This window comes from Podarcis tiliguerta, assembly GCF_965153285.1.
Source record: "Podarcis tiliguerta genome assembly, chromosome: 3".
Lineage (NCBI taxonomy): Eukaryota > Metazoa > Chordata > Lepidosauria > Squamata > Lacertidae > Podarcis > Podarcis tiliguerta.
In genome coordinates, this window is record NC_139536.1 from 1,794,766 (window position 1) to 1,807,135 (window position 12,370).

Here is a 12,370-nt window from a genome sequence, read left to right on the forward strand (position 1 = left end):
GGAGGGCTGGCTTGGGAGCGGATGACAAGCACAGCACTTTAGAAGAGCTCTCACCATCAGAAAACTGTTCCTGATGTTTAGTCGGAATCTCTTGTCACATGAATCCATTGGTTCTCCTCTGGAACAGGAGAAAACAAGCTTGCTCCATCTTCCACGGGACAGCCCTTGTGATATTTGAAGATGGCTATCATCTCCTTATTTGGACGAGGGTGGCGCTGTGGGTTAAACCACTGAGCCTATGACTTGCCAATCGGAAGGTGGGCAGTTTGAATCCCCGCGACGGGGTGAGCTCCCGTTGCTCGGTCCCTGCTCCTGCCAACCTAGCAGTTCGAAAGGAAGTGCAAGTAGATAAATAGGTACCACTCCAGCGGGAAGGTAAACAGCGTTTCTGTGCACTGCTCTGGTTTGCCAGAAGCGGCTTAGTCATGCTGGCCACATGACCCAGAAGCTGTACACCGGCTCCCTCGGCCAGTAAAGCGAGATGAGTGCCACAACCCCAGAGTCGGCCACGACTGGACCTAATGGTCAGGGGTCTCTTTACCTATACCTTTACAGTACCTGTACCATACAGCAATGGACCTGGTCACCAGGAGGAAGGAAGATCTTCCCCACATCTCCTGGTTGCTCAAGAGCAGGGGTCAGCAACCTTTTTCAGCCGTGGGCCGGTCCACCATCCCTCAGACCATGTGGTGGGCCGGACTATATTTTGAAGAAAAAAATGAACAAATTCCTATGCCCCACAAATCACCCAGAGATGCATTTTAAATAGAAGGACACATTCTACACATGTAAAATCACACTGATTCCCGGACCGTCCGCTGGCTGGATCGAGAAGGCGATTGGGCCAAATCTGGCCATTGGGCCTTAGGTTGCCTACCCATGTTGGGTCCCCAGATGTTGTTGGACTACAACTCCCATAATCCCTGAGCTCTGGCCTTGCTAGGGGTGATGGGAGTTGTAGCCCAACAACATCTGGGAACCCACAGGTTTAGAAGGGCTGCTCTAGAGAATCATATTGCTAGGAGGAAACCAGCAAGAATCTGCAGCAGATGTGCCAACCTTCGCTTCTTCAGGAGCTGCTTTTGCTGGACAGTTCCCTATTGTCTGTGAGGGGGAAAACATTTTTTTGGCAAATGGAGCAGTGCTAAGCCCCGTGGGTCTAGATGGATGGGTTGAGAATGGGGGTATCTGCCAATTTCAGTTACTCTCCATCTCTCATTTTCCCCGTTGTATAATTCAGTTCACCCCATTTCCACATACTTTTGCAACCACCCTCCTGAAAATGTTCGTGAAAATTCACAAACATTTCCACGCACATTTCTCCTGGTACAGTCATACCTTGGGTTGCGAACATGATCTGTGCGGGAGGCTCGTTTGCAACTGGCAGCATTCGCAGCCTGAAGGGCCGCGTCTGTGCACGCGCATGATGCAATTTGGTGCTTCTGCGCATGCATGTGATGTCATTTTGTGCCTCTGCGCATGCGCGAGCACTGAAACCTGGAAGTAACCCGTCCCAGTACTTCTGCAGTCTGCAACCCGAAAACACACAACCCACAACATTTGTAAGCCGAGGTATGACTTGTATATGCACTCCCCCCCCAATTTTTTTAATTGATTTTCAACATTTATCACAAAATGACATAACAAAACACACAACAAAGAAAAACACACTACACTACAATAAAATTAAGCACAAAGAAAAAATATTTCTTCAAATACCTAATTCTCATTGCATTGATAACTGACTTCCTCAAATCCCCTCTGGCTGAATTTCATTCTATCACCTATATAACAGTTCTCCAAATTCATATTTCTAATTGTGTTGATTCCTTTCATGAACTAACCTCTTCTCCTTTATTAGTATTCTAATCCTTAATATTTACCACGACGTATTTTTATTCTATCCCTAAGCCTATTTATTACTTCCAAGAATTTTCTATTTATCTTATATCACAATATTTAGCTAAACATTATTTAAATTTCTGCCAATTCTCTTGTATCTCCTCTTCTTCCTGGTCGTGGATTCTTCCGGTCAGGTCGGCCAGCTCCAAAAAGTCCAACATCTTCATCTGCCATTCTTCTATTGTTGGTATTTCTTGCAATTTCCAATTTTTATCTAATAAAAGTCTTGCCGCTGTAGTGGCATACAAAAACAGTCTGACATCTTTTTTGGGCAATTCCAGTCCTAGTATTCCAAGTAGAAAGGATTCTGGTTTCTTAATCTTAATAAATGTATGTTTCAACATTTTTTCCAATTCATTATAAGTCTTTCCCCAGAAGTCTTTCACCTTGGGACACGTCCACCACATATGAAAAAAGGTACCTTCTATTTCTTTACATTTCCAACAACTGTATATGCACTTTTGCAAGAAAGGGACCACGTGTGAATTTTGCAAATACAATCACAGAATCATCGAATTGTAGAGTTGGAAAGGACCCAGCACTGCAAGGGGTTGGACTAGATGACCCTCAGGATCCCTTCCCATTCTAGAGATTCTAAGATCTAAGAACAGAGGTCTGATTGATCACTCTGGGTCTTGAACAGAGACTGGGCTGGTCGCAGATCCAGACGGAATAAAAGAATCTTAGAATTGTACAGTTGGAAGGGACTCCCAGAGGTAATCTAGTTCAACCCCCTGTAATGCAGGGATCTTAGCTAAAGCACCCAAAAGAGATGGCCATCCAAATTTTTTTAAAGAGGGAGAAACCACAACCTGCCAAGGGGGTTTGTTCCACTGTGGAACTGCGCCTCATCATTAGAAAGTTCTTTCTGTTGTTTAGTTGGAATCTCCTTCCTTGTAACTTGAAGCCATGGGTTCGAGTCCTACCCTCCAGAGCAGCAGAAAACCAGATCACTCCATCTTCCATGTAACAGCCCTTGAGAAATGGCCTAGATGGCGTCAGTCCAGTAGACTTGAAGGAGCGTCTCCACCCCCATCGTTCTGCCCAGACACTGAGGTCCAGAGCCGACGGCCTTCTGGCGGTTCCCTCGCTGTGAGAAACCAAGTTACAGGGAACGAGGCAGAGGGCCTTCTCGGTGGTGGCACCCGCCCTGTATAATGCCCTCCCATCAGATGTGAAAGAGATAAACAACTACCTGACATTTAGAAGACATCTGAAGGCAGCCTTGTTCGGGGAAGTTTTTAATGTGTGACATTTTAATGTATTTTTAATCTTTGTTGGAAGCTGCCCAGAGTGGCTGGGGAAGCCCAGCCAAATGGGCGGGGTATAAATAATAAATTATTATTATTGAGATATTGGAAGATGACCATCTCCTCACCTCCCATTCTCCTCTTCTGCAATGCATTTTTGTACACTGCGGTCACTGATAAAGCATTCTGATGTACACTTTGGGGTCAAAAAAACTCATTTTAAAATTCGCCCAAGTGTGGATTTGGAAGGAAGCTGCGCTTGTGTTCAGGAAGTGCAAAGTGAACTAATTTCTCCCCTCTCCCTAGGAAGAAGAAGAGAGGGCCTTTTATGGATCCCATGGCAAGTGAAGAAACAGGAAGCAGAGAGGAGGAATAAACAGGCAGTTCCCCCAATGGATGGGTTTCGAAAGTGAGATCACTGTTGGAGCCTATGCTTTTTGACAATATGTTCACAAATGCTCCAGTGCTCCATTCTCAATGTGTCTAGGGTGCAGTTCCTGTTTATTAACCATTGGCCTTTACAAAACCCTGCGAGACTACTATTACGCTTTTTGCTTGACGGGTCCAGACAGATGACTACTAATATTCCTTTGCTTCCCCTTTCATTTACATTTCAGAAGGTCCTTGAGATCATCTCGGGCTAGCAAGAAGAAGCTTTGGAGACAAATTGCTCCATTATCAGGGGCCTCAAGCACCTGAGGTGTAAATGACCTCCAGACATTGGCTTTGATCACATAATTAAACCAAATATTTTGATTTTGAATAAATGCCCAATTAATTGCCACTGCTTTGACTTTTGTTGCGTTATTGTCTGGCCTAAAGGTTAGAGTGCTGGACTATGACTTGAAGAAGAAGAAGAGTTTGGATTTGATATCCCGCCTTTCACTCCTTTTAAGGAGTCTCAAAGCGTCTAACATTCTCCTTTCCCTTCCTCCCCCACAACAAACACTCTGTGAGGTGAGTGGGGCTGAGAGACTTCAGAGAAGTGTGACTGGCCCAAGGTCACCCAGCAGCTGCATGTGGAGGAGCAGAGACGCGAACCCAGTTCCCCAGATTACGAGTCCACTGCTCTTAACCACTACACCACACTGGCTCTGACTTGGAAGATCAAGGTTCGAATCCCCACTTGGCCATGTGACCTTGGGCCAGTTGCCATCTCTCAGCCTAACCTACCTCACAAGGTTGTTGTGGGGATGGGATGGGGAGGAGGAGAGCCATGGAGGCCACCTGGAGCTCCTTGGAAGATAAAGGTGGTCTCTAAATGTAATAAATACATAAATAATTCCTGCAGGAGGTTGGAGTAGATGACCCTGGGGCTCCGTTCCATCTCTAAAATTCTATGATTCTTAGTGGGTTGGGTAAACTGTAATTCCAAATATGCTTTTTATAGCATAGGGTAGGGGGCACTGTGAAAGTGGCCCAAAAAAGTTTGGAAACTGTTGTAAACAAAATCTGCCCTTTTCCCCTATGGGGTATCCAAGAGCCCATATAGAGTCCTTACGTAGGTTCCCTATTGGTAGGAGAAAATAACAGAGGCCAACCAGAGAATACTGAGAAGCAAAGCAGCTAAGAAGCCTGATCTTTATTGATCTGTTGCAACAGGGTGCTCCCCTCACCTGCAGGAGAAGAGGAGGAACCCAGAACAATGGTGGGCAAGGCCTTATATGGACTTTTGAAATTGCCACCCTGTAGATCAAGACCACCCCCAGATATATCATACCTACATCACAGAAAAGGTGGTCTAAAACAGAAATTTGAATGTTGTTTTTCTCCTGTCGTTATTTATCTCTTGTCTGGCAGGTTACTTGATTGGATACCCTGCTTACTAGATTGGATTGCCTGGGGAGCCTGGCCAGTCTTTTGTAGTGACAAATACTTAGTTTCTGAGCCACGTCACAGGCTCACCCTATTCAAACACAGATATACCCTTAAGACAGGATTTGTGAAGGAAAAGACAATGGGGAGGCTTTTCCATTTTCCTTTGACCTTGTAGAGAAATTGTTGCTGCTGGTGGGAGTTCGAGTCCAGCAAAATCTGGACGGCCACAGGTTCTCCATCCCTGAGCTAGACCATCACTTGCTTTGACTGCCCCAATGTGATGGCCTGGGATTCGGACTCGGAGGCTGAACCTGAGGAATCCCAGCCTGCACAGGATTCCCTGCCTCCAGAACCAGCTGAGCCGGGGCTGGGGCATGAGCCTCAAGGGTCCTCACCTGTGCTGGGTCCTCAGGTGCAGGCACCAGCTGAGTCTGCTCTGGCTCCTGAGGGGATGGAGGACCCATTGCCTGCAGGTGCTCCACTCTCAGCCCCATCAGAGGAAGCTGAGGTTGCCTCTGAGTCCAGTAACCCTCCAGCCTCTCCTGAGCTGCAGAGGCTCAGGGCAGAGAGGCGGAGGGAACTAAGTTCCCGCAGGAGGAGTGCTCGCCTCCAGGCTAGGAGAGGCGAGTCACCAGAGGATTGGGGCCTCGGGGCAGATAAAAGCTGGCCAGCCCCAGTTCCAAGTTGCGGGAGCAATTTTGTAGGTTGCCAGTTCCTGCCTGAACCCTGTCCTGCTTTCCTGCCTGAGCTCCTGACCTGCCCTGGCTCCCTGCTTGCAATCCCAGGCCATCACACCTGGAAACCAATGTCCCCACTGTGGAAGGACATGTGGATCCAGAATTGGCCTCCACGGTCACTTATGGACTCACTGTTAAGACTGTGTTCATGGAAAACCATCTTCCTCGGCTATGAGTGATCGCCAAAGAAGACCCATGCCATGTCCTGCAAAGAACTTGGCTGTTTACAGAGGCACTCAGCTCCCCCAGACAGTTGAGGCAGTTGGGGATGTTTAGCCTGGAGAAAAGAAAAATGGTGGCAGATGAAGCTGATGGACTACATGGAAATGGCGGAAATGACTGGCAGAATCCGAGACCAGGGAGAAGAGTCGATGGAAGAAGATTGGAAAAAATTTAAAGTATATTTACAGAAATATTGCAAAATTAATGAATGTTAGAAAAATATTGGAATGAAGTTATATGGTTTTAGCAGAAGCGTTATTAAGAATTATATAAAAATTAATTGTTAATGGGCTAAAATGGAAAATTTAAAGTTAAACTGTGTTAAGATAAATTATAGAACAAAAATTGAGAAAGAGGGAAAGGATTTGCTGAACCAGCTAATTTGAACGGGAATACAAAAAAGGGAGGCGTGAGGAAGTCGAGGAAACAAGCATATGAAAGATAAAGAAATGAAATTTGGATGTGTTTTTAAATGTCTTAGTTTTTTCTTTTTTCTTGTTGTTTTGCTGTATTGTTTTTTCTTTCTATTTTTTGATGTATTGTTAGTTAATTTTTTATTGTTTTTTCTTTTCTTTTTATCTTTTTTCTGTTTGTAACTATTAAATATTTAATAAATATTATTTTTTTAAAAAAGAGAAGAGAAAAATGGGAGGAGTTATGGTAGCCACCTTTGAATATCTCAAAGGCCGTCCCATGGAAGAAGGTGCAAGCTTGTTTTCTCCTGTTCTGGTGGGTAGGACCTGAACCCATGGCTTCAAGTTACAAGACAGGAGATTCCATATAAACATCAGGAAGAACTTTCTGACAGGGGAGTGGACACCCTCAGAAGGTGTTGGACTCTCGTTCCTTGGAGGTTTTTAAGCAGAGTTTGGGTGGCCATCTCTCTTGGATGCTTCAGCTGAGATCCCTGAGATTGCAGGGGGTTGGACTAGATGACCGACCCCTTCCCACCCTCCAGTTCTGTGCCTCCGTGGTCCTCCTGGATTTCAGACTGGGTGTGTGGCGCCTTCACCCTGCAGGCTTCGCTTGCAAAGCAATCAGAACTAAGCAGTTTAAATGGCGCTCTGTTTGGGGTAATAGCATTAGAGTGTCTGGAGAGGAATTAGGGAAATAGCAAGTAGCTTTATTAAGAAGCTTAATTCAATTACCGAGGCAGCCAAGTTGCAAGCGCAGCCTCCGGTGGTGGCACCTCTGCAGCATCCTGAGCGAGGGTGGCAAGATCCGGGGGGGGGGGGGCTCTCTCACCTGACAGGAGCAGCATCCGTTGCATGCATGCAAAATGAGGGGAAGGAATCCATTGGTTTTGGTGAGCAGCACATAGAGGTGTAAATGCAGAGGTGGCACAAGATATTCTTGCGCCTGAGGTGGAGAATCCCAAGGCTGCCCTGCCGACAGGGATTAAACAACAGAGAATCATGAATTCTTGCTTCATTCTTAATGGTACAGTGGTACCTCAGGATGCGAACAGGATCCGTTCCAGAGCCCCATTCGCATCCTGAAGCGAACACAACCCGTGACTGCGCATCTGCGCATGCGCAGGTTGCTATTTGCTGCTTCCGCACATGCTTGTGACCTCATTTTGAGCGTCTGCGCATGCGCGAGAGGCGAAACCCGGAAGTAATGTGTTCCGTTATTTCCCGGTCGCCGCCGAGCGCAACATGAAAGCACTCAATCTGAAGCAACTTCAACCCGAGGGATGACTGTACCTCCAAATTTTCAGCCTGAGGCGGGGGTCATCTCACTTTGCATAATGAGTTTGACCAAACTGGGGGAGGCCGTGGAAGACAGGAGTGCCTGGCGTGCTCTGGTCCAGGGGGTCACGAAGAGGCGGACACGACTCAACTAAACAACAACAACAAGCTCGCTTTAATCCATCTTTCTTTCTTTCTATCTTTCTTTCTTTCTTTCTTTCTTTCTTTCTTTCTTTCTTTCTTTCTTTCTTTCTTTCTTTCCCATCCATTTGTCTCCTCTTTCTTCCATCATGGAACCCAAGGCCGTGTCCACATGACTTCCAGAAAACCACTCATTCAAGCAGTGACCAGAGCCAGACCTCCTCATCTTCAGGAAGGGGGGCAGCAGTTACGGTTCTATTCCTGCGCTGCAGGGGGGTTGGACTGGATGACCCTCGGGGTCCCTTGCCATACTATAACTCTGTGCTTCTAAGAACACTCCCTGAGCAAATCGGGGCCTTTCAAGATGCGGCAATCTGCCTCCAAGGTCAACTAGTTCTTCATTCGTTTAACAAACCATCCTGCGGGCAAGCAAAAGTCCGAACGGGAGCGCCCGCCTTGAGTCTTCCAGCTGGCATGGCTGCCACGACCACGTGGTCCTCTCTGAGGACGACGACAAAGGCCCACACTTCCAGGAGAGTTTATTTTTAGACACTCTAATGTGGTTAAACTTTGAATTATCTATGAAGACCATATGTCTACTCAGCTGGAAAGCGACAGGCCTCAAAAGACCACTCTGACCAGGCCTGGTTTTTAAAAAGGGACTGAAGATCTTTCTTTTCCCCTACAAACACAGAGAAGATCAGTCTACATCCCAATCCCCAAGAAGGGCAGTGTCAAAGAATGCTCTAACTACTGCACAATTGCACTCATTTCGCACGCTGGGTAGCCCTGGGTAGGCACAGGAATCCCTGGATTCTCTCACCTGGATTCTCTCACCACTTGGAAATTGGGGAGGTGTGTAACATTACGTTTGTTTGTGTATGTTTTACTGATGGAAAAACGTGGAACTGTGGTCCTAGATTTTCTCTGCACAGCAAGCTGCGTTCTGTCAATCCAAATTCTCTCTCCATCCCCAGCCCCCCAGCCCCCAGGAACCGACTTCCATCCACGGCTTCTGCTACCAAACAACGGATGAAACTTCACTTAAAAGCAAGGACGTGCACCCAGCAGGGGGCATTGCCGTTAGTTTCATCGTTAAGCCCTTTTCGAGCCGGTTTTTCATGCCTTTGGATCAAACTCACGCTTGTGAAATTGGCTGACGCCAGGCTTCCAAGAGTAGCGAATATTCCGCAAGGCATTGAATTTAAAGTGTGGTGCGGCTCTGGGGAACAGGCTCCTCTAGTCTGCCCCTTCGTCTCCTCGGCATAAGAGGCAGATGCTGCGTACAAAACCTCGTGGCGCATTTTCGGTGTCAAGCTAAGATTTTGTAGGCGCTGGAAGGACAAGGAGCAAAGGACCGCGGTTCCTTCTGTGTCTTGATTTTGGGATCCCCGTGGGCACAACGGGCACCAACCCAGATGGGTTTGAAAGAGGATTAGAGAAATGCATAGAGGAGGGGGCCATGATGGCTAAGCAATACCCTCCACAGTTTCATAGAATTGTAGAGTTGGGAGGGCCATCTAGTCCGACCCAATGCAATGCAGGAATCTTTTGTCCAATGCGGGGCTTGAACTCACAACCCTGAGATTAAGAGTCACATGTATTGGCATAACCTATTGGTGTTTCGCAACTTTCTGACTAGTTGCAGGACCTTAGCCAGACCTAGCAGAGTAAACGCAGAGATCACAAAAGCAATTGGCAACTTGGCTGCAGACAGAAGGACGAAGCAGGAACCAGGAACTTGTAGTTTGTTTAGTCGTTGTGTCCGCCTCTTTGTGACCCCCTGGACCAGAGCACGCCAGGCACTCCTGACTTCCACTGCCTCCCGCAGTTTGGTCCAACTCATGCTGGTAGCTTCAAGAACACTGTCCCACCATCTCGCCCTCTGTCGTCCCCCTCTCCTTGTGCCCTCCATCTTTCCCAACATCAGGGAATGATCCTGTACTCCACCGGGAGCCAGTGCAGTTGGTAAAGCACTGGATGAATGTGATCCCACGGCGAGGACCCAGTAAGGAGTCTCGCCATGGCATTCTGCAACTGCTGGAGTTTCTGGGTCAGTCTCAAGGGCAGCCCCATGTAGAGTGAGTTACAATAATCAAGTCTGGTAGATAATAATAATCAAGTAAATACTACTACTACTACTACTGGTACTGCTACTACTACTAATAATAATAATTGCTTTTTTTCTAGGAAAATAGGTGCCAGTACTCACCATGAAGTTGTTATAGTACGTGCCACACTTATTAACAACAAAACAAAAGAGGTGCCAATACCGCGTACCTTTGAGTACCCCCTGAAAAAAACCCCACTGATAATAATAATATTAATAATCCTACCTTTTCCCTTCATCAAAGACACAAAGTGGCTTACACCTAAAACAGAAACAGCTAAGAACATAGCTGTTAATCATTTTTTAAAAATTAAACACACACACATTTTATGAAAGTATGCAGATCATTACAATGAAAGCCGAGGAGAGATCCACAAGCCTCCAGCTCTGAAGGCAAAAGGGTGTCCTTACGCCCATCTTATGGGAAGAGTCGATTGGCACTTATGACAGAAGCAGGCCTGGATCCATGGTGCGCATTCTGTCACCAATGGTTACTGGGTCCCTCACTCCATTCTTCTCCCTGGGGTTGACATTCCGGGCAAGAGAATGGGTCACTGTTTAAGTCACTCCATGAAGAAAAAGGACCTGGAAGAATATCAGGTGAGCAGAGGGACAAACAATCCCCAAACCCTCCTGTTGGTGGCTTAGGGCCCTCGTATCTAAGGGACTGCCTCTCCTGGTCTGCCCCACAGAGGACCTTAAGGTCCATGAATAACACTGGGCAACAATTTTTTACTTTTTGAATGTTGTCTAGATTTCTACAACTGATTTAGGGTATTTTTGCACTGCTGAATCGGGAAATGGCATCCGTTTCTCTCCATCAGGTCAGGTTTACTGTAAACTGAATGTTGGGCATTGATAAAGGTAAGATCTTCTTGCAGTCCATGGGACTCTCAAGAGTCTCCTCCAGCACCATAATTCAAAAGCATCAATTCTTCGGCAATCAGTCTTCTTTGTGGTCCAGCTCTCACTTCCATACATCACTACTGGGAAAACCATAGCTTTAACCATACGGACCGCCTCTCCTGGTCTGCCCTGCAGAGAACCTTAAGGTCCATGAATAATCATAGTTTAGAGGTCCTGGGCTCTAAGGAAGTCAGACTATCCTCCACCAGGGCCAGGGCCTTCTCAGTGATGGCTCCGACCTGGTGGAACACTCTGTCCTATGAGACCAGGGCCCTGCAGGATTTAACCTCCTTCCACAAGGCCTGTAAGACAAAGCTATTCTGCCTGGCTTTTAATTTGAATTCAGCTTGATCTTTTATTTCCCTTCTCTTCCCTCCCCCTCCCCTTTTATGAAGAGGGGAGACCCCACTCTTTATGAAGAGCTCTGAGACCCCACAGCTAATTCTCCCCTGGTCTCCTCGCTAGCCCAAGTAGGACTAATTCAGCCAGCTAGCCCTGGGGATTATCTAATGCGTATTTCCCTATAACTTGATTTTTGAATTTTATTGTTATTCATGTTTTTATTCTGTATTTTATGCTGCTTTTATAATTAAGTGTTTTAAATTTGTTGTTAGCCACCCTGAGCCCGGTTTTTGAACCGGGAAGGGTGGGGTATAAAAATAAATTATAAATATTATAAAAGTAACACAGCATTCTAAAATTAATTCATTCTAAAATCAATTCAAAATCAAATTCATGGCAACCATTGGGCTGGAGTTCTGTGAGGATCACCGAAGGAGGGGGTCACTGTGACTTGGCCAAAGGCCTGGTGGAATAGCTCTGTCTTGCAGGCCCTGTGGAAAGATGTCAAGTCCCGCAGGGCCCTAGTCTCTTGGGACAGAGCGTTCCACCAGATCGGGGCCACAGCCGAAAAAGCCCTGGCTCTGGTTGAGGCCAGCCTAACCTCTCTGTGGCCCGGGACCTCCAAGGTGTTTTTGTTTGAATACCATAAGGTCCTCCATGGGGCATACCAGGAGAGGCAGTCCCGTAGGTACGAGGGTCCTAGGCCAGTTTTAACAATGAGAGTTGTGTATAGCTATAAACCAAATGAAAAACAACCAAGCCAGCGGACTTGATGGGATACCTGCCGTAGTCTGGATCCAGAGCTGTGGATCCAGAGCTTAGGCATCCTGGCTAGTAGTCGTCTCCACCCCCATCGTTCTGCGTTGTTATATTTGATCTGCTATCATATTTGTATACCTGGCTCCCTTCCTCTCCAGTTTATCCTCACAACGATCCTGTGAGGACGAAAGAGGCAGCGACTGGCCCTATGAGCTTCCTGTTTGAATGGGGACTTGCACCCTGGTCTCCCAGGTCTCTAACTGCTATGCCACCCTGCTTATGCCGGCCACGACCCTGGCCAAAAGCAAAGGATCGCACCCTATGTCTGGCTGATGGGAAACCCCACTGACCTGGGATGAAGATGGCGGAAACAGGCAGGATAGGTCCTGTCTGTGAGTGTGGGTCACATCCAGGCCTTTGAGCAACCTTCCCCAAGATGGTGCCCTCCAGGCGTTTCGGACCACCACTCCCATCAGTGGTGTGGCATAGTGG

The 12,370-nt window shown here is 47.0% G+C and overlaps 1 protein-coding gene and 2 long non-coding RNA genes across 3 annotated transcripts in view; 2 read left to right on the plus strand and 1 right to left on the minus strand.

Moving 5' to 3' along the window:
• Nucleotides 1-12,370, plus strand: part of LOC310674053 — a 220,604-nt gene that overhangs the window by 148,840 nt on the left and 59,394 nt on the right. The window lies entirely within an intron of this gene.
• LOC310674054 lies at nt 1,340-10,271 on the minus strand. The gene is made up of 3 exons (XR_014509362.1): nt 10,098-10,271; nt 7,078-7,314; nt 1,340-1,529 (listed from the first exon to the last, which is right to left on the minus strand). It is a non-coding gene; the product is annotated as an uncharacterized lncRNA (long non-coding RNA).
• Nucleotides 10,384-12,370, plus strand: part of CIB4 (calcium and integrin binding family member 4) — a 40,043-nt gene continuing 38,056 nt past the window's right edge. The window contains exon 1 of the mRNA XM_083432812.1: nt 10,384-10,471. Coding sequence (XP_083288938.1) covers nt 10,418-10,471 — 54 coding nt within the window. The 5' untranslated portion in view covers nt 10,384-10,417. The remainder of the gene's footprint in view (nt 10,472-12,370) is intronic.